The 22,569-nt window shown below is 42.2% G+C and overlaps 1 protein-coding gene across 1 annotated transcript in view; it reads right to left on the minus strand.

Moving 5' to 3' along the window:
* LOC132822657 (sodium- and chloride-dependent neutral and basic amino acid transporter B(0+)-like) overlaps nt 1-22,569 on the minus strand; it is a 44,500-nt gene that overhangs the window by 13,164 nt on the left and 8,767 nt on the right. The window contains exons 3-6 of the mRNA XM_060835905.1: nt 16,850-16,990; nt 15,594-15,822; nt 14,282-14,407; nt 4,356-4,474 (exon numbers count right to left, since the gene is read on the minus strand). Of these exons, the coding sequence (XP_060691888.1) occupies nt 4,356-4,474; nt 14,282-14,407; nt 15,594-15,822; nt 16,850-16,990 (615 nt within the window). The remainder of the gene's footprint in view (nt 1-4,355; nt 4,475-14,281; nt 14,408-15,593; nt 15,823-16,849; nt 16,991-22,569) is intronic.

The raw sequence follows: 22,569 nt of genomic DNA on the forward strand, positions 1-22,569 counted from the left end.
AATTACCTGAACCCCAAGCTTTGGATTTTCTCTGTACAATTCTCTGCCTCTTTATTTCATTTTCCTCCGTTAAGACATCTCTTTGACCAAGCATTTGATTCTCTGACCTATTATGCCACCATTTGATTTGGTTTCTTATTTTGTGATGCAACTTGAGACACTTCTGTACATTGTAGGTGCTAAATATCCAAGCTGCAAATGTGCTGCTGGTCAAAGCACAGCAGGCCAGGCAGCATCTCAGGAATAGAGAATTCGACGTTTCGAGCATAAGCCCTTCATCAGGAATAAGAGAGAGCAGCCAAGCAGGCTAAGATAAAAGGTAGGGAGGAGGGACTAGGGGGAGGGGCGATGGAGGTGGGATAGGTGGAAGGAGGTCAAGGTGAGGGTGATAGGCCGGAGTGGGGTGGGGGCGGAGAGGTCAGGAAGAGGATTGCAGGTTAGGAGGGCGGTGCTGAGTTGAGGGAACCGACTGAGACAAGGTGCGGGGAGGGGAAATGAGGAAACTGGAGAAATCTGAATTCATACCTTGTGGTTGGAGGGTTCCTAGGCGGAAGATGAGGCACTCCTCCTCCAGCCGTCGTGTTGTTATGTTCTGCCGGTGGAGGAGTCCAAGGACCTGCATGTCCTCGGTGGAGTGGGAGGGAGAGTTAAAGTGTTGAGCCACGGGGTGATTGGGTTGGTTGGTTCGGGCGGCCCGGAGGTGTTCTCTGAAGCGTTCCGCAAGTAAGCGGCCTGTCTCACCAATATAGAGGAGGCCACATCGGGTGCAGCGGATGCAATAGATGATGTGTGTGGAGGTACAGGTGAATTTGTGGCGAATATGGAAGGATCCCTTGGGGCCTTGGAGGGAAGTGAGTGTGGAGGTGTGGGCGCAAGTTTTACATTTCCTGCGGTTGCAGGGGAAGGTGCCGGGGGTGGAGGTTGGGTTGGTGGGGTGTGTGGATCTGACGAGGGAGTCACGAAGGGAGTGGTCCTTGCGGAACGCTGATAGGGGAGGGGAGGGAAATATATCCTTGGTGGTGGGGTCTGTTTGGAGGTGGCGGAAATGGCGGCGGATGATACGTTGTATGCGGAGGTTGGTGGGGTGGTAGGTGAGAACCAGTGGGGTTCTGTCTTGGTGGCGGTTGGAGGAGCGGGGCTCAAGGGCGGAGGAGCGGGAAGTGGAGGAGATGCGGTGGAGGGCATCGTCGATCACGTCTGGGGGGAATCTGCGGTCCTTGAAGAAGGTCCTTCTTCAAGGACCGCAGATTCCCCCCAGACGTGATCGACGATGCCCTCCACTGCATCTCCTCCACTTCCCGCTCCTCCGCCCTTGAGCCCCGCTCCTCCAACCGCCACCAAGACAGAACCCCACTGGTTCTCACCTACCACCCCACCAACCTTCGCATACAACGTATCATCCGCCGCCATTTCCGCCACCTCCAAACAGACCCCACCACCAAGGATATATTTCCCTCCCCTCCCCTATCAGCGTTCCGCAAGGACCACTCCCTTCGTGACTCCCTCGTCAGATCCACACACCCCACCAACCCAACCTCCACCCCCGGCACCTTCCCCTGCAACCGCAGGAAATGTAAAACTTGCGCCCACACCTCCACACTCACTTCCCTCCAAGGCCCCAAGGGATCCTTCCATATTCGCCACAAATTCACCTGTACCTCCACACACATCATCTATTGCATCCGCTGCACCCGATGTGGCCTCCTCTATATTGGTGAGACAGGCCGCTTACTTGCGGAACGCTTCAGAGAACACCTCCGGGCCGCCCGAACCAACCAACCCAATCACCCCGTGGCTCAACACTTTAACTCTCCCTCCCACTCCACCGAGGACATGCAGGTCCTTGGACTCCTCCACCGGCAGAACATAACAACACGACGGCTGGAGGAGGAGTGCCTCATCTTCCGCCTAGGAACCCTCCAACCACAAGGTATGAATTCAGATTTCTCCAGTTTCCTCATTTCCCCTCCCCGCACCTTGTCTCAGTCGGTTCCCTCAACTCAGCACCGCCCTCCTAACCTGCAATCCTCTTCCTGACCTCTCCGCCCCCACCCCACTCCGGCCTATCACCCACACCGTGACCTCCTTCCACCTATCCCACCTCCATCGCCCCTCCCCCTAGTCCCTCCTCCCTACCTTTTATCTTAGCCTGCTTGGCTGCTCTCTCTTATTCCTGATGAAGGGCTTATGCTCGAAACGTCGAATTCTCTATTCCTGAGATGCTGCCTGGCCTGCTGTGCTTTGACCAGCAGCACATTTGCAGCTGTGGTCTCCAGCATCTGCAGACCTCATTTTTTACTGCTAAATATCCAAGGTTTGTTTTGAAGACATATCAAGCTGGTCAACAGCCTGAAGATTCTGATTAACATATCATGAAAAATAACACCAAACATCTGACAAGCATTGTTCCACGAATATAAAATAAATAAAGTTTATTCACAGGTTCTCCATCAGCAAAAACAGATTTTAATCTATGTTACTAATTGCCAAAATACATGTAGCACAGTCAGTGGCTAGGCAAACTGCAATTACACCAGCTTCCACTTGATTCCAGTTTTACATTAAACTGCTGAAGATTATGCCTGAGAGAAGCAGAGAGCAAACCCTCATTACAACTTCCCAGAATCAATCTAAATTTCCCACTGTAGTTGCAAATTAGCATGTCAATAAAGTCAAACTCAAAAGTTGATCACTACTAGCAGAATATTACAATGGCAGAATCCACATTGGTTCCAAAACATTTTGAAATGGCTCACAACTGAATAATCCCCAGCTACCATCAGCTCTGAGGAGGATCACTTGACCCAAAACATTAACTCTGATTTCTCTCCACAGAAGCTGCTAGAACTGCTGAGTTTTTCCAGTAATTTCTAATTTTGTTTGTGAAAAAAAAACCCTCTGCCGTGTTGGGACAGCAGATGTTTGTCTTCATTCTGAACATATAATTCATGCTCACAGTATCTGCTGTCTTCTTTGCCTCTTATCCTTTGCCTGTGTTTTGTGGAGAAACTATGCTATGTTCTTCGCGGCCTGCAACACATTATTGATGAGGATGAGCACCTCGCCAAGACTTTTCCTATGGTTCCATTTTTTGCCTTTAAACAACCGTCAAATCTTAAACAGACAATTGTTTGCAGCAAACTGCTCAGCCTTCAGGACAACATCGATCATAACACCATGCAATCCTATCACAGCAGCTGCTGCAAGAAGTGTCCGAGTGTTGACATGGATACTACCATTACACATGGGGACACCATCCACCATGTGCGTGGCAGGTACTCATGTGACTCGGCCAATGTTGTCGATCTCATATGCTGCTTATAAGGATGCCCCGAGGCATGGTACATTGGTGAGATCAAGCAGATGCTACGACAACGGACAAATGGACATGACGCAACAATCACCAGACAGGGATGTTCCCTCCCAGTTGGGGAACACTTCAGAGGTCAGGTACATTTGGCCTCAGATTCTAGATTAGATTAGACTTACAGTGTGGAAACAGGCCCTTCGGCCCAACAAGTCCACACCGACCCGCCGAAGCGCAACCCACCCATACCCCTACATTTACCCCTTACCTAACACTACGGGCAATTTAGCTTGGCCAATTCACCTGACCCGCACATCTTTGGACTGTGGGAGGAAACCGGAGCACCCGGAGGAAACCCACGGGGAGAACGTGCAAACTCCACACAGTCAGTCGCCTGAGTCGGGAATTGAACCCGGGTCTACAGGCGCTGTGAGGCAGCAGTGCTAACCACTGTGCCACCGTGCCGCCCACAAATTCTAATATGTTTCCGTCTAATGTAAACCTGCCCTTGTCAGTGATAAGCTTTCTTAGTTGCTTTTCCCCACTACAACGCACCATATCACCAGATAGGGTCTCAGCACTTGTTTGTTGATTATTAACCAGCTTTGACTTGTCATCAATTAGCTTGAACAAATAATATGAATGTTATAATTGCACAAACAATTTGCTAATTAGTGGCCATTAAGAATCTTATCCCTCTGTGATTGTTTTTCTCACATCCCAGGCCAGTAGGTACTATGGCAGCCTTTACTGGAGCAGTTTGTGTTATAGCTCTGTATGAGCTACACAGTTTATCAGCCATGGAACAGTACTAAAGAAAGCATTTTTTTTTTCAGATGGACCTTGATTAGTTGAACTTATTTTAATTTCAGCAAGTGAAATCTCAAGAATTGTACATGTCAAGGCCACCTATTTCTTACAGGTTCAATAATAGGAGAATAATAGGCTCACTTTTATAAAAATATTATGTTCTAATACATATTATTTACTATCATTACATTTTTGGTTTTAAGAATGACATTATTTTAAAATGATTGGATGCCCATACCTGTGTTGCAAATATGAGACCAAGAAAATAGAATGATATGCAAAGGATGATTATCAAAGAAAGGTATCTTGATTGCATAAAATTAGGCAGCGCATCTGTTATACTTGTTGTAATTGTTTCTGGTAAAACAAAATATCAAATATTAGAGTTGATTTATATTCTAGATCATGTTTATATTCCCTGCTTTTTCTATATGATCTAAAACAATGCAAACTGGAACACAGAATGAATGGCTTTGCCAAAATGCAGAATTCATTACCCAAAACATAAAGGGTAGTCAGTTTTCATTTCTTTCCAATAAGGGTTCTCAACAAGGGAAGGTTTCCTGGACTCTGCCAAAAAATGACTAATGTGCAGATTGTGGTCATTGTACAACTTGTCATTTCAAAATTACATTTGCTGTTTTAGGTTTTTGACATTTTTTGATGTCTTGCTTCCCGCTCATAGTGTGCAGGATTGAAATGGCACTTTCCTTTCAAGTATGAGTTTGACAGGTAAAAGTACATTTCACATACCTCCTGGGATTGACTGAAAGTGATGCCAATGTAGCAGAATGATCAAAAGAAACTGAATTTGTGATGCATAAGGTTGGTGTGTTGAGCAGGGGAAAGAGGTCAGGGCACAAGAAGATCAGAGTGAGTAAATGATTGAGTGTGTCTGTTCGAGTCACATAAGCCAGCAGCTTCCAAGCTTCACATCGTCTCTCAGATGTTTGTTTCAGCTTCATGGGTTAGGGTCCCCAAGCTCTTTTCACTTTTATTTATATTTTTGCTACTTCCTTTTCCTTCTTTCTTACTCAAACATGAGTTGTATCACTTGGTCTCTAGAGGCTGCCTCTTCTGCCTGTGTTAACATATTGTGATTTCTTATCAGCTGCCTTCAGTTTGCCCAGCTGTGTTCTGATCCCAGCTAATAATAATACTGGGATAAAACGAGGTAAAAGCAATGACTGCAGATGCTGGAAACCAGATTCTGGATCAGTGGTGCTGGAAGAGCACAGCAGTTCAGGTAGCATCCAACGAGCAGCGAAATCAACGTTTCAGGTAAAAGCCCTTCATCAGGAAGGTTTTTGCCTGAAAAGTCGATTTCGCTGCTCGTTGGATGCTGCCTGAACTGTTGTGCTCTTTCAGCACCACTGATCCAGAATAATACTGGGATAAGCCAGGTCCAAGACTGAGGCCTGGCTTGAAAGACCATAAGTTTCACTTTTGCTGTGTTCAACCATGATGATCGATCATTGAACATTTTCACAAGAAGTAGCTGATATACGTTTAACAAGAGGACATCAATGCTCATCACACACAAAAGGAAAACCAACAAATTATTTTTCACCATGAAATGGTCTTGGTAAAAATATTAGAAATGAAATTTCAATCCTTTTACCCTCAGCATCAACTTTACAAGTATTCAAATCTCAGTGAAGGGTCATACTGTTACACTTAAAAGTTTCTTGTTCAGCCTGTTTGGCTCATTTGGTTTCAGGAATTTTACTTTTTCTAACTTCTAAACACTTTCGGAGCAAGCACAAGGGTTTTCTTTTACTCATTCATGAGCTGTCGGCATCACTAGCTGGCCCAGAATTTATTGCCTTCTCCAAGTTGCCCTCGAGAAGTCGTGGTGAGCTGCCTTCTTGAACTGCTGCAGTCTACGTGCTATAAATTGGCATACAATGCCATTAGGGAGGGAGTTCCAGGATTTTGATCCAGCGACATTGAAGGAACAGTGATATTTTTCCAAATTAGAATAGTGAATGGCTTAGGGGGAACTTGACATGTTAGTATTCCCATGTACCTGCTTCCTGTGTTCTTCCATATAGTAGTGGCCGTGGGTTCGCTGTCTGGGGACTCTTAATTAATGATTATAGCGCATCTTTATTTTTAAATTTATTTTGTGGGATGTGGGTGTTACTAGCTGGGCCAACATTTATTGCCTGTCCCTAGTTGCCCTTTAGAAAGTGGTGGTGAGCTGCCTTCTTGAGCCACTTACTTTGGGTTGATCCACAATGTGATTAGGGAGGGAATTCAAAGATATATTTCCAAGTCAGGACGGTGAGTGGCTTGGAGGGGAAGGTGGTGGTGTTCCCATGATATGTGCTTCCCTTGTCCTTCTAGATAGAAGTGGTCTTGGGTTTAGAAGGTGCTGTCTGAGGATCATTGGTAAATTTCTATAGTTCATCTTGTAGATGGTACACACTGCTGCTACTGAGCATCGGTGGTGGATGGAGTTGATGCTTATGGATGCAGTATCAATCAAGCGGGCTGCTTTGTCCTGGTTGGTTTCGAGCTTCTTGACTGTTGTTGGGGCTGTACTCACCCAGACAAGTGGGGAGTATTCCATCATACTCCTGACTTGTGGCTTGTAGATGGTGGACAGGCTTTTGCGAGACAGCAAGTGATTACTCTTTACAGTATTCCTAGTCTTTGACCTGCTCTTGTAGCCATTGCATTTATATGGTGAGTCCAGTTAAGTTTCTGATCAATGATAACTCCCACGATGTTTTTAGTGGGGGATTCAGTGATGGTAACACCATTGAATATCAAGGGGTGGTGTTTAGATTGTCTCTTATTGGAAATGTTCATAGCCCAGTATTTGTGTGGCACAAATGTTACTTGCCACTTGTCAGCCCAAGCCTGGATATTGTCTTGATCTTGCTGCATTTGAACACAGACTGCTTCAGTATCTGAAGAGTCACAAATTGTCTGAACATTGTGCAATCATCGGTGAATATCCCCACTTCTGATCTTATGATGGCAGGAAGGTCACTGATGAAGCAGCTGAAGATGATTGAGCCTCGGATACTAACCTGAGCAACTTTTGTGGAGATGTCCTGGAGCTGTGATGAATGACCTCCAACAGCTACGACCATCTTTCTAGGTATCAGGTATGACTTGTGGATAGTACAGACACTGTGTGTTGGTCGGAGAGGGAATGGGAGTTTGTCTATATGGTGCCAATCAAATGGGCTGCTTTACCATATATGGTGCAAAGTCTCAAAAATTCTTTCAAGTAAGTGGAGAGTATTCAGTCACATTCATGACTTGTAATTTGTAGATGGGGATAGGTATTGGTTAGTTAGGAGCTAAGTTACTCGGCATAACATTCTTCACACCTGCCACTGTAATATGATTAATTCAATTCAGTTTCTGGTCAATGGCAACCAGGATGTTGACAGTGGGGATTCAATGATCACTGCTCATTAATGAGCATCAACAGATTATGGTTAGATTCTCTCTTGTAAAAGATGGTCATTACTTGGCACTTGCATGTTGTGTATGTTACTTGCTGTCCAGTAGCTTTTTTTTTCTATTCCAGCAGTTTTCTATTTCTGGTGTTTTCTTCAAAACCAGTCATGACATTTTCCCAAACTCTTTTTTTTTTGGAGACTGCTAAACTAACAGTTTTCACTTTGACTTAGCAGCATTGTGGATTTATCTACTACACATGGACTGCAGACATTTTAAAAAAGCAGTTCACCACCACCTTCTCAACAGCAACTAAGGATAGACAACTAACGCTAGTTTGACAGTAACACTCCAACTCGTGGAAGAATCGTTTTTAAAATTAGGTATTAATCAACCAATCAAGATGGTTGCAACTTGGAGAAGAACTTGGTTGGTGCTTCCACACATCTGCTGTCCATTCTCTTCTAGGTATTTGAGATCTGGAAAGTGTTGTTGAAGAAACTTTGGTGATTTGTTGCAATAGATTTTGTGGGTGTACTGGCATCAAAAGTGAAGGCAGTGAATGACTAAGTTGGTGGAGTAAGTGATGTTGTCCATGTTTCAGACACTTACTTCAGTTTATGTATTAAAAATATTTTACCAATGTGCTCTTGTTGGTGAGGGAGAGAAAGGGATACAGAATTCTATTTTGTAGTTCAACTTGATTTTATTAGTAAAATATTCCTTACTAAAACACTATGTGAGCATTTCCCATATTCCCACAATATTTACTCTCTGTTTAGTTCTACTCACCTGAGAAACAATATTACCTATAATAATCCACATGTCTGAGCTGCCCCACTGGAATCTCCTCCCTCTCCAATGAAGGGTTGTCTCTCTTCCACAAAGGGGAGTTCTTTTCCTGGGTCTTTTTGGTTACTGCATTGTCTTAAGGCATGAGTCTTGTTGTGAGTCTCCTCTGCAAGTCTTTGCTGAGGCTTCACTGAGAGGTGGCATCCAGATGTGTGTTTCTTTCCAATTTTGGGCCCATGGCTGCTTGGACAGTGATAGCTAACTGGCTGTTGTGTCCTGGATGGTGTTGAGCTTCTTGCAAGCATTCAAAGTTGCACTCAGAAATTGTAACTCTTGTTAAATGGAAGAAGGAGGCATATGTGACAATGAGACGAGATGGTTCAGTTGAGGCGATGGAGAGTTACAGATTAGCTAGAAGGATTTAAAGAGAGAGTTAAGAAGAGTAAAGTGAGGACATGAGCACTCTTTAGCAAGTAGAAAACAGGAGAACCCTGAAGCTTTCTATAGGTATGTGAGGAATAAAAGGATGACTAGGGAGGAATAGGGCCAGTTCAAAGACAAAAGTGAGAAGTTGTGTTGGACCCTGTGGAGATCAGAGAGGTGCTAAATGAATATTTCTCATCGGTTTTCACTCAGGAAAAGGAGAATATTGTAGAGGAGAAGAATGAGACAGGTGATATTAGACTAGTAAGGAAGAGGCATTATCAATTCTAGGAGTGAAAGTAGACAAGTCCCCTAGGCCAGATGGGATTTATCTGAGATTAACTGGGAAGCTAAGTGGAGGTGAGAGAGCTTTTGGCTTTGATCTTCGAGTAGTCATTATCTACAGGTTTGTACCAGAGGACTGGAGGATTGCAAATGTTGTGCCCTTGTTCAAGAAGGGCAGTAGAGATGACCCAGGTAATTATAGACCAGTGAGCCTTACGTCAGTTGTAGGAAAAGTTTTGGAAAGGATTACAAAAGATAGAATTTATAATCATCTAGCAAGCAACAGCTTGATTGTAGATAGTCAACATGGCTTCGTCAAGGGCAGATCATGTCTCACAAACCTCATTGAGTTTTTTGAGAAGATAACCAAGCATGTAGATGAGGGTAGGGCAGTTGACATGGTGTACATGGACTTCAGTAAAGCCTTTGATAAGGTTCCACATGGTAGGCTGTTGGAGAAAATGGAAAGGCATGGGATTGAGGGTGATGTAGAAGTTTGCATGAGAAACTGGCTTTCTGTAAGAAGGCAGCGAGTGGTGGCTGATGAAAAATATTCGGCCTGGAGTTCGGTTACTAGTAGTGTGTTACAAGGATCTGTTTTGGGACCACTGCTGTTTCTCATTTTTATAAATTACATTAGACACAGGCATAGGTGGAAACGTAAGTTTGCAGATGACACTGATGTCGATGGAGAGCGGACAGTGTGGAAGAATGTTGCAGGTTGCAGGGGGACATGGATAAGCTGCAGAATTGGGCTGAGGCGTGGCAAATGGAGTTCAATGCAGATAAGTGTATTCTTCACTTTGCGAAGAATAACAGGAAGGCAGAATACTGAGTCAATGGAAAGATTCATGGTAGTGTGGACGTGCAGAGGAATCTTGGTATCCACATACATAGATCCCTAAATGTTGCCATCCAGACTGATAGTGCTGTTAAGAAGGCATATGGTGTGTTAGGTTCTATTGGTAGAGGGATTGAGTTCCAGAGCTGTAATGTCATATGGCAACTATAAAAAATGCAAGTGCAGCCGCACTTGGAATATTGTGTAGAGTCTTGGTTGCTCCATTACAGGAAGGATGTGGAAGCGTTGGAAAAGGTACAGAGGAGATTTACCAAGATGTTGCCTGGTCTGGAGGGAAGGTCTTATGAGGAAAGGCTGAGAGACTTGGGTCTGTTTTCATTGGAAAGAGGGGATTTGATAGAGACATATAAGATGATCAGAAGATTAGATAGGTACCAGGATGCTGCCTGGACTGGACGACTTGTCTTATGAAGATAGGTTGACTAAGCTTGGACTTATCTCTTTGGAAAGAAGGAAGAAGAGAGGTGACCTGATCGAGGGATACAAGATAATGAGAGGCATGGACAGAGTTAATAGCCAGAGAAGTTTCCCCAGGCAGGACTGACTGGCACAAGGGTCATTGTTTTAAGATATTAGGAGAAAGGTATAGAGGAGACGTCAGAGAGAGGTTCTTTACACAGAGAGTTGTGAATGCATGGAATGCTTTGCCAGCAGTTGTGGTAGAAAAGAGTCATTAGAGATATTTAAGCAACTGCTGGACATGCACATGAATGGCAGTGTTTTGTGGGGTGTGTATGTTAGGTTTTTTTTGTTACATTAGGATTAATCTTCGGCACAACATCATGGGTCGAAGGGCCTGTTCTGTGCTGTACGTTTCTATGTTCTGTAGGGTAGACAGTGAAAGTCTGTTTCCTTGGATGACATCAGCTTGTACAAGGGGGCATAGCTACAAATTGAGGGGTGATAGATTTAAGACTGATGTCAGAGGCAGGTTCTTTACTCAAAGAGTTGTAAGGGTGTGGAATGTCCTGCCTGTCAATGTAGTCAACATAGCCACATTAGGGAGATTTAAATAATCCTTGGATAAGCACATGGATGATGATGGAATAATGTAGAAGGATGGGCTTAGCTTAGTTCACAGGCTGGGGTAACATTGAGGGACAAAGGGCCTGTTCTGCGCTGTATTGTTCTTTGTTCTACAGATTGCTTACAGAAATTCAGCACCCATGGACCAGTCAACCCAGGAACATTCCTCGTCACAATGGATGTTTCAGCACTCTACACCAGCATCCCCCATGAGGCTGACATCACTGCAACAGCCTCAGTGCTCAATACTAACAATTACCAATCTCCGAGCACCATCCTACAACTCATCTGCTTCATCCTCGACAACAACATTTTCACCTTTGACAACTAGTTCTTCATTCAGACACACGGAACAGCCATGGGAACCAAATTTGCACCCCAATATGCCAACATATTCATGCAGAAGTTCGAACAAGACTCCTTTACTGCACAGGACTCCACCAACACTATACACCAGATATCCTGAAATCAGGGTGGCACGGAGGTTCAGTGGTTAGCACTGCTGCCTCGCAATGCCAGGGAACCAGGTTTGATTCCACCCTCGAGTGACTGTCTATTTGGATTTTGCACTTTCTCCCCATGTCTGTGTGGGTTTCCTCTGGGCGCTTCGGTTTCCTCCCACAACCCAAAGATGTGCAGCTTAGGTGAATTGATCATGTTAAATTGTCCACAGTGTTCAGGGATGTGTAGGATAGGTGCATTAGTCAGGGATAAGTAGAGGATAATAGGGTGGGGGAATGGGTCTGGGTGGGTTACTGTTTGGAGGGTTGGTATGGACTTGTTGGACCGAAAGGCCTCTTTCCACACTTCAGGGATTCTATGGTGTATTGATGACATTTTCTTCCTCTGGATCCATGGCAAGGAGTCACTGAAACAACTGCGAAGTGATATCAATGAGATACATCCCATCCATCACACTTACCGTGGACTACTCTTTAGTATCTGTCTCAGACACATGCATCTCTATCTCCTCAGCAACTCACTCTACTGCAAACCCACAAGTAACTTCACAATGTTACTCTTCTTTAGCTTCTACCCAAAACATATTAAAACAGCCATCCCCTATGGACAAGCCCTACACACACACAGGATCTGTCAGACAAGGAGAAACATGATGGACAACTGGAGGTGCTGAAGGATACCCTCATAAGAATAAGGTTCGATGGTCAACTCATCAATCACCATTTCTGACGTGCCACAGCGAGAAACTGTAATGACCTCCTCAGGAGACAGATACAGGATGCAACTGATAGAGTACTCTTTGTTGTCCAGTACTTCCTGTGAGTGGAGAAGCTACGCCATGTTCTTCACAGCCCACAACACATTATCAGTGAGGATGAGCACCTCGCCAAGACCTTCCCTACACCTCCACTTCTCGCCTTTAAACAACTGCCAAACCTTAAACAGATCATTGTTGCAGTAAACTGCCCAGCCTTCAGGACAACATCGACTACAACACTGTACAACCCTGTCATGGCAACCGCTGCAAGATGGATACCATCATTACGCGTGGGGATACCACACACCATGTACACACCAGGTACTCATGTGACTTGGTCAATGTTGTCTATCTCATATACTGCAGGCAAGGATGCCTGAGGCATGGTACATTAGCGAGACCAAGCAGACACTACGACAACAGATGAATGGACACCGCACAACAATCACCAGGCAGGAGTCTTCCCTCCCAGTTGGGGAACACTTCAGTGGTCAGGGACATTGGGCCTCGGATCTTCGGGTGACCATCCTCCAAGCGGACTTCGGGTTTCACAACAACAGAGTGGCTGAGCAGGGGCTCATAGCCAAATTCGGTACCCATGAGGAAGGTCTCATGTCACATGACAGGTGACCTCACTACACTATACACTCTCACACACACAAGCACACATAGACACACATTCTTACATACTCAGACACTCATGCAGACGCTGTTTCATACGCATGCTTTCTCAGACACACACATATATAACCCCCACACTCACACCCATGTAACCACCCTCTCACAGACTTATACACAGTCACACTCACAAACACACTCTACCAAGCATGCATACATACACGCATATACTCTCTCAAGTGCACTCACTCCCGCACGCGCGCGCACACACACACACACACACACACATATCTATGGGGGAAATTGGCATTTGCAGAATTGTATTTGCAGATATATTGCCACACAAACTGCAGGCAGTCAATGCAGACAGTCAATCCATATAACATTTCATAAATTCATACTTTAGAAGTAGAACCAGTCTGACTCAAGATTAGGATATGGACAGACTCCAACCTCACACCTCATGCATGATCTGAGCTGAGATGTCACTTTTTTAAATAAAACCTTAAGTTACCTCGAGAATGTGACTTAAAAGAAGTTCTGGGACTTACATATTAATGAACCGAAACCTGCAACCCATTCTAAAAGATAAAAGACTTAACAGCAACCTAGGTTTATTCAATATATTGTTTTCATTGCATGACACTGTGATCTTTTGCTATAAATTCTACCTTATGATCCTGCCCTACTAGTTACCTGATGAAGGAGCAGCGCTCTGAAAGCTTGCACTTCCAAATAAACCTGTTGGATTATAACCTGGTGTTGTGTGATTTTTAAACATGTGCTGTAGGTTGACTCATCATGCCCTTAGGAGGAATTTCCAGGATTTTGACCCAGCGACAATGAATGAACAGTGATATATTTCCAAGTCAGAATGGAAAGTATGTGCTTGCAGATTAAAGCACTGAAATAGAATTTAGCGGTTGGTGTGTTCAATGTTGAACTCCTCTGCTTTTGACCCCCACCATCTACACGTAAATCCCCGTGCTCCAGGATGTTGACATTTATGCTTATAGCTCATGTTCACTGGAAATGTATTACCTGATTTCTCTGTTGTGTTCTCTTTCTCCCTCTTATTTCAAGAATCTCTACTTTCTCTTCACCACGCATTTATTGCTCAAATATAATCCTCCACATTCTCTACTCCCTGTTGCTTCTTCTCACGGCAGTTATGTTTCCCATAAATATGAAGTGCTTTAAGGTATCTTTCTATGATTGATATGTTTACAGAATTGTCTCTGAAATTGACCAATTTCCCAGTATATGCTATGCAATTGTTCTTTTAGATTTTAAGATCTAATAATGTTCAATACTGAGACAATCTATTTCCATTCGCATAAAACTTAGCCTGACAATTTTAATAGGTGGAAAATACATTTTAACATGTGAAGACAAATAAAGACAAGACATGCAGTGAAAAGATAATTTAAGTTTACAAAATGTCACAAAACCGGATTATATAGTTTCCTTTCATAAAGATTGAAAGGTGTAGACGAAAATGAAATGTTATTTTTCTTACCCATCATTGCAAACTGACTGTCTATTCCCAGCGTGAGAAGCATTAAGAAAAATATTATAGACCAGAATGATGATACTGGCAGGAGTCCAAGTGCATCTGGGTAGGCAATGAAAACTAAACCAAAACCTAAACCATAAACAAGTGATATGGCATCATTAACAATGCTTAAGAGACAGAAAGATGTAAACAATTATTTATTTAAAACAGAAATCAGCTCTTCTGGACAATATTCAGTCTTGAGTTGATAAGTCACATTTACAACACTCAACAGCCAGAGACCATTTCCAATATATGAGAAATTAGACACATCCCTTGACATTTACAGACATTACCACCATTGAGGAGGAGAACGTGAGCACTGCGGATGTTTGAGATCAGAGTCAAACAGTGTGGTGCTAGAAAAGCACAGCAGGTCAGGCAGTATCCAAGGGGCAGGGGAGTCCCTGTTTCGGGCATAAGCCCTTCATCAGGAATGTGGATCATGACCATCATTGAGTCTCCTACTGTCAATATCCTGGGGGTTGATTCTAACCAGCAAGTTAACTAAATCAGCCTTTAAAAACTGGCTACAAGAACATGTCAGAGACCAGGAAGTACAATGCACTGTAACAACTTGCCAAGCCTCTTTTGACAACAATTTCCAAAACCACAGTCTTTATCACTCAAAATAACAAGGTAAAATATGAATGGGAACATCACCATCCCATCAGTTCCCCTCCCAGTGGTAATTACAGACCAGGGTAAAACAAAAAAATGCTGGAAAAAACAGAAATCCAACTGGCATCCATGAACAGAGAAACAAAATTAACATTTCAACATAAGATTTTGTGTTAGAACTTTATTTCTCTTTATTCTCAACTAGTACTACTGAACCCACTGAGTATGCTTGGCATCTGCAGTAGTTGCTTTCAAACCAAAAGGGTTTACATTCCACTAAAGCTCAATCGACATGTAAACCAAAGAAAACCTTTATCTGCTTATGCAACAGATTGTTCATGAGCTATCAGAATGATATCAAATTGTAATAGCCCCTGCTTCCTGGTTGTTTGGATCTGCAAATAAATTTGAAAGGTGGCTTCTGTAGGCTGAAACCTTGAAACACCATGTATTTTTAGCCCTTCATTACTAAATGTATTTCTTTTTCAAAACTGTTACAAACACAAATACACGTGTAACTTCAGCAAAAATTCTGTGTGAGACTGTTGAATATCTTCCACAGCTTTTGTGCTGTAGTTATGGTGGTCCAGTTAGGGAATTCTTGCAGAAACCTTGCCCCGTCCCAATCCAGTATATTGATTCCAAAAAAAGTTACCTGATTCCACAATTTCTTGAACAGACTTATCCTGAACATAAGCCATGTGCCCAAGGATAGCAAAGATGGCAAATCCAGCAAACAGACTTGTACTACAATTAACAAAAGAGATAATGACTGCATCTTTGTAACAATCATTGTCGAATCTGTTGTAAGATGATAGTGCAGTTATAGCCCCCAATGCCACCGCAGTAGAATAGAATATTTGTGTTGCGGCATCTTTCCAAACCTGATGAATGCAAGATACGATATATTAGAAGTGAAACAACCTAGGCATGCTCTTTCCTGTTTAACTGGACAAAGTATTTTAATTCATAATTAAGAAATAGATTAATAGTGGAATTTATTCATTCTGAATGGACTATTTCTAATCATTACTGCCTTTGCAAATTGTAAGATACTTCATCTTAGCCTTTCAGTGTATTAAACACAAGACACAAAACCTGGATACTTTCTGCTTTCAATATTGATTTCTCACTTGGTTAACTGAAGTGATTCCATGGGATTTTAATGTAATGAATGGCAGAGAAATAAAAGGGCCGTTGTGGTGCAGCAGTAGCATCTCTACCACCATGCCAGAAGGCCTGGGTTCAGGTCCCATCTGTTTGAGATGTATGCACTATTACCTTTGAGCAGCTTGATTAAAAATATCCAGCAGGGAAATAAAAGGACTCTTGTAGTGCAAAGTGAATGTCCCTACCTTACAATCAGAGAGACCTGGGTTCAAGTTCCACCTGCTGCAAAGGTGTGTCATAACATCCCTGAGCAGGTTGATTAGAAAATATCTGATAGATGAGTAAAGTCAGACATGGGCATCATTTACTTTCAGTCCGCTGACCCTCTTCACATTTCTTTCTTCCATACTGCTTATTTTTTTTTGTACCTTAGTTTTTTGTTCCTGTAATTTTCCCTGAAAATTTCCAAACTTGTACATACAAGCTATATCAAACTTTAAACTCCAGTCCCCAGTCTTTGGGGTCAAACAATTAGTAACATCAAATTTAACACTACGCATGAAGTATTGCATAATAAGTAATAAAACCATGAGCAACAAATCCAGGCTAATGTAGAGAAGAGCTAACAAAAAAAAATGACAAGTGAGACAAAAGGTATACTATATGTAACTAAGGTAAATTAGATTGACTGAAATGTGAAGTTTACAAGTTATATGTGCAAAAATAGCACTGAAAAATAACACAAAACATAAGTGTTTCAAAAGTATAGATGAAATCTACAGATGATTTTGATATGCTGACCTCAGCTTCAGCCAATTTTGAGAAATCTGATTGTCTTCCAATATAGTACTCAATTCCATTCCGGGCTCCTTCCAGCGTAGCTCCTCGAATCATTAGCATAAGTATAAGCAGGTAAGGACATGTTGCAGTGAAATAAACTACCTAAACAAGAAAAATAAACTCTTAAGCTTCCTTACCATCCTGTTGATCTAATAAGTTGTATAATATTTAAAAGTTTTGAAAAGTGAATCAAGTTATACTTGAAGCCAATATAATTGTAATAATGCACAGAGGTTAAATAGAACACATTTATAGTGTTGCAAAGTTTACATAACATTAATGCTTTGTTATTAAGAGAGTTAAAAGCTAGCAGTGACAGCACCAAGTGTTCTCAATGAGACACAATGTAACACATGCTCCAGCTACTGGGGTAGCTGGTTCCTTGGAAATGACAAGAAACAGATTTGAATTAGGCCAATGAGTTTAAATTATATCCTGAAAAAATATCAATTTCCAATCAAGTTTGAATTGAGTGTATTGACAATCTTAAAAGCCAATGGCACAATCTGATGCTCTGGTGCAGAAGACCAGGGGAAAATTGAACAATTAGGACAGAACTGTCCATCTACCAACATGTAAAAGACCACATAAAAAATAGCTCTCTTAAAAGTACCTTTACTGATCAGTAACCTGTGAAGCAGGAATCCCTAAGAAAAAGAAGACACAGGAAGATCCAAATAGAAGAATCAAAAGCTGCCTGGTTTTGAGATAAGAAATGTTGTTTTGTAAATCTTAATTGGGAGTTTTATCAGACTAATATTATAGAAAGGAAAGTAAAAGGTAGGTTAGGGTAAGGACTTATACATAGTTGTTAATCAATTATTCCATTATACTTTACAAAATAAAGCTGTTAATTTTTCTTTTAAATAGTCCTTGGCCACTCGCATTTTTACAAATTACTGCACAGGATAAATCTTTTCTGTGTTGCTGGTTTTAAATTAAGCAGGAGGGTTTACCCCATGTTGTAACAGTTTGGGGGCTCGGGTCCATGATTCAAACTGGTTTAGAGAGATTTGAGTAGCTTTGGGTATCCCTGCAGATTTAAACACTTGCAGGTTTTTGTCCTAGATCTTCAAATAAAACATAGGTGAGGCAATTGTTTATTTTCGGTGACTTGTGGTTGATTAAATTGAAAGTGAGAGAAATGGCTCTTAAAATTGCAAAAGAGGTTCCGGGATTTGAAGATGATTCTCAAATTTGCCAAGAAAGTTTAGAAGGCAAGAAAAAAGCCATAAATTGAGAATTAGCAAGTAAGTTAGATTTGGGTTTAAACAAGGACAAAGGTAAAGTTGAAATTGTAAAGGGGTTATCCCAAACACTTAGGTGTTCAGAGAAACAGAGAAGTGTAATGGAGGTAGAAAAATGTAAATTACAATTAAGGAAAATGGAGTTAGAAGATAAACAAAGAGAGAGAGACAGGAGGAGGTTATTAGCTGAGCAAAGGGAGAGAGAAGAAAGGGAGAGAGAAAGAGAGTGAGAAGAGAGAGAAACAGAGAGAGAGTTTGAACTTGAGAAGCTGTGACTTAGTCAGCAAAGTCAAGTTAGCAGGGTGGAGTTGAAAAGAGAAGGTAGTGAGAAATATGTCAAAACTCTGCCACATTTTGATGAGAAAGATGTTGAGTCCTTCTTGAATTCAGTTGAAACATTGGCCAGGTAGATGGAATGGTCCGAGGATTTATCGGTTCAGACTGTACTAGTAGGCAGAACTAGTGAGGTATTTGCTACACTGTTAGATGATTGGTCAAGAGATTATGAAGAGGTTAAACAGGCTATTTTAAGTGCTATTGAATTGGCACCAGAAGCATATAGGCAGCCGTTCAAAAACACAAAGATGGAACCAAGTCAGACTTACGTTGAGTTCAAAAGAATTAAACAGTCATTTTGATTGATGGATACGTACTTCTAAATAGATAAAATCTTTGAGGCTGTAAGAGAGATTATTCTGCTGGAGAAGTTTAAAAACTCACTTTCAGAGATGGTAAGAATTCACGTGGAGGAACAGAAAGTTTAGTAAGTGAAAAGGGCAGCAGAATTAGCAGATGAGTACATGTTGGTGCATAAGACTAGCTTCCAGCTATGAGGGATAGAAGTTGGGAGAAGGGGTTATTCTATGTTATGAAACCAAGAGTAGAGAGTACTGGTAATAATTTACCACAGAATAAAAAAGAAGCCCAAGAAGGTGGAAAAGAGGTGGAAGGCCTCAGGTGTTTCCACTGTGGTGAAGTGGGACATGTAAAGACACAGTGCTGGTTGTTAAAGAAAGGCACTGTGGGAAAAGATGTGGTAAAAGAAGCTAAGTCAATGGCATTAGTGAAGAGCTGAGGAGCTGCAGGAGAATGCACAGCCTAGGCAGGGCTGGGTATGGAGTTAGTACCTGATCTCAATAAATAATTCGCTTCTGTGGTAAGGTTTATGCAGAAAAACAGTGGGAGAAGGACAAGAAGTCATAATTTTGAGAGATACAGGAACTAACCAGTCACTGATAGTAAGGGATGAGCGAATATGCACTCTTTCTGATTTGCTACCCGAGAGAGTGGCAATTTATGGGATAGATGGACAGAAATTTGGCTTCCCCTAAGTAAGATCAGGTTGGAGTGCCAGTTTAAGACCGGGGACGTTACAGTGGGAGTCATTGACAGAGTGTCAGTTCCAGGAATTCAGTTTGATCTTGGGAATGATATGGCAAGATCCAAGGTGGGAGTTGTTGTGGAGAAGCCCAAGGAAAACCAAAAAAATGAGGAGTTAAAAACAGAAATATCCTGATATTCTCCTAAACTGTGTGATAACCAGATCCCACTATCACAAGTCACAGCACAAAGCCAAAAATAAAGAGAAAGATAAAGGAATTGAGGTTCAGTTAGCTGATGCCCTGTTTGATGTAATGGTGCAGGAAAAACCTGAACATGCAGAGGGTTAGACAGAAGTGTTTAGTCCTGAAAGGCTTGTCAACAGCAAGACAAGACGGTAAAAAATATATATGTGGATGCGTACCATGTGAAGGAGGCAGAGAATATTCCGGAGGGTTATTATCTGAAAGATAGAATCCTAAGGTGGAAGTGGAGACCATGGCAGGTTAGTGCAGAGGAGAAATGGGCTGAAATGCACCAGATTGTGTGCTGGTAGCGTACAGACAGGAAGTGTAATGGGTAGCACATGGATTACCAATAGGAGGTCACTTAGGGGTACGAAAGACTCAGGCTAAGGTACAAAAACATTTTTATTGGCCTGGAATGCACGGGAATGTGGTTAACTTTTGTCATGCGTGTCAAACATGCCAAATGGTAGGTAAACTATGGGCGGTAATAAAACCAGCACCTTTGTTACCGATTCCTGCATTTGAAGAACCTTTTATACGAGTTATAATTGATTGTGAAGGTCCCCTCCTGAGAACTAAAAGTGGGAACCGATACTTGTTAACCATAATGATTGTGTCTACCAGATTTCCGGAGGCAATTCCATTATGGAGTATTAAAGCAAAAAGGGTAATAGAGGTGTTAGTAGCTTTCTTCACAGGGTATGGGCTACCCAGAGAGATTCAGTCGGACCAAGGGTCAAATTTTACTGATAGGCTGTTTATGGAGGTTATCGATAGCTTCGATATACAGTACTTTAAATCCAGTGTGTATCATCCTGAATCCCAGGGAGCTTTAGAAAGGTGGCATCAGTCCTTGAAGACCATGTTAAGATAGAACTGTCAGGATTACCCAAATGATTGGGATAATGGCATCCCATTCGTATTGGTTGCCATTAGAGATGCCCCAAATGAACCTACTCAGTTTACTCCTTTTGAGTTAATATTCAGACATGAAGTGAAAGGCCCTTTGAAATTAATTAAAGAAAATTTGACAGAACCAAAGTCAGAGATCTCACACTTAGATTATGTATCAGAGGTGAGGGAGAGACTAAATTGATAGGTGAGTTAGCTAAACAGCATCTAAAGAGGGCATAGTGTAGAATGAAGCAGGTGGCAGACAAAAGCTGTGAGACTCGGACGTTTTCCCGAGGGGATAACATGTTTATACTGTTACCAGTGATAGAAGATCCTTTCAAAGCCAGGTTTAGTGGTCCTGATCAAATTGATACAAAGTTGAGTCAGGTGACTTATCTAGTAAAGATGCCAGATAGAAAAAAAAATATTGAGTTTGTCATGTGAACATGCTGAAATCATATTAGAGAGAAAGAACTGGAGAAACAGGTGTTAGTTACTGTCCTGTAGAGTGAGGAATCAAATCCAGATGATGCGGATTTTGATGTGCCTCAAAATATATTAAAAAATGAAGAAGTCCTTGAGGAGTGGGATAGGTTAGTAAGCTATCTTTCTCAGGGGCATAGAACACAGTTGAAAGATTTGTTACTGCAGTATAAGGCCAGATGTAAGAATCAGATAGGGAGGACTAATGCTATTATATATGATGGAGATGTAGGGAATACTGCTCTAACAAAGCAACAGCCCTATCGGCTTAATCCTTTCAAAGCCAGACAAGTCCAGATGGAGGTGAAGGCCATGTCAATGAGGACATCATAGAACCAAGCTAGAGTGAGTGGAGTTCGCCGATCATCTTAGTTCCATAACCAGAAGGACACAACGATTCTGCATGGATTATAGGAAAGTCAATGCCGTTACAAAATCGGACTCTCATCCAATTCCTAGATTGGAGGACTGTATCAAACAAGTCAGACAAGCCAGTTACATCACCAAGCTGGACTTAATGCGTGGTTATTGGCAGGTACCTTTATCAGAGTTGGCAAAAGAAATTTCTGCATTTGTAACACCAAATGGGCTATATCAGTTTAAAGTGATGACCTTTGGAATGAAGAACGCACCCACCACATTACAAAGACTCATGAACAGAGTTGTGGCTGAGTTAACAAACTGCACAGTCTGTCTGGACGATGTAGTGACCTTTAATAAATCCTGGAAAGATCACATGGTACAGTTGGCAGAGCGCTTTGAATGACTACAAGAAACAAAACTGGTGATAAACTTAAATAAAATGGAATTTGTGAAAGCAGAGATGACGTTCTTGGGACGTAACACTGGTCATTAAAGGTTGACTCCATGGAACAAAAAGACGAAGGCTATCGAGGAATTTCCATGACCAACCTTGAAGAAAGAGATGCTTCAATTCTTAGGACTCGGTGGATTCCAGAGCCCCCAAGCTGTTACGACACGGGGTAAACCCTCCTGCTTAATTTATAACCAGTAACACAGAAATGATTCATCCCGTGAGCTAATCTGTAAAAAAAATCGTATGGCCAAAGACTATTAAAAATAAAAATTAACATTATTTCTTAAAGTATAACAGAATCAATGTTGTGGTTCTGTTCGCCGAGCTGGAAGTTTGTGTTGCAGACATTTCGTCCCCTGTCTAGGTGACATCCTCAGTGCTTGGGAGCCTCCTGTGAAGCGCTTCTGTGATGTTTCCTCCGGCATTTATAGTGATTTGTATCTGCCGCTTCCGGTTGTCATTTCCAGCTGTCCGCTGCAGTGGCCAGTATATTGGGTCCAGGTCGATGTGCTTGTTAATTGAATCTGTGGATAAGTGCCATGCCTCTAGGAATTCCCTGGCTGTTCTCTGTTTGGCTTGTCCTATAATAGTAGTGTTGTCCCAGTCGAATTCATGTTGCTTGTCATCTGAGTGTGTGGCTACTAAGGATAGCTGGTCATGCCGTTTCGTGGC

This window comes from Hemiscyllium ocellatum, chromosome 15, assembly GCF_020745735.1.
Source record: "Hemiscyllium ocellatum isolate sHemOce1 chromosome 15, sHemOce1.pat.X.cur, whole genome shotgun sequence".
In the NCBI taxonomy this organism is placed as follows: domain Eukaryota; kingdom Metazoa; phylum Chordata; class Chondrichthyes; order Orectolobiformes; family Hemiscylliidae; genus Hemiscyllium; species Hemiscyllium ocellatum.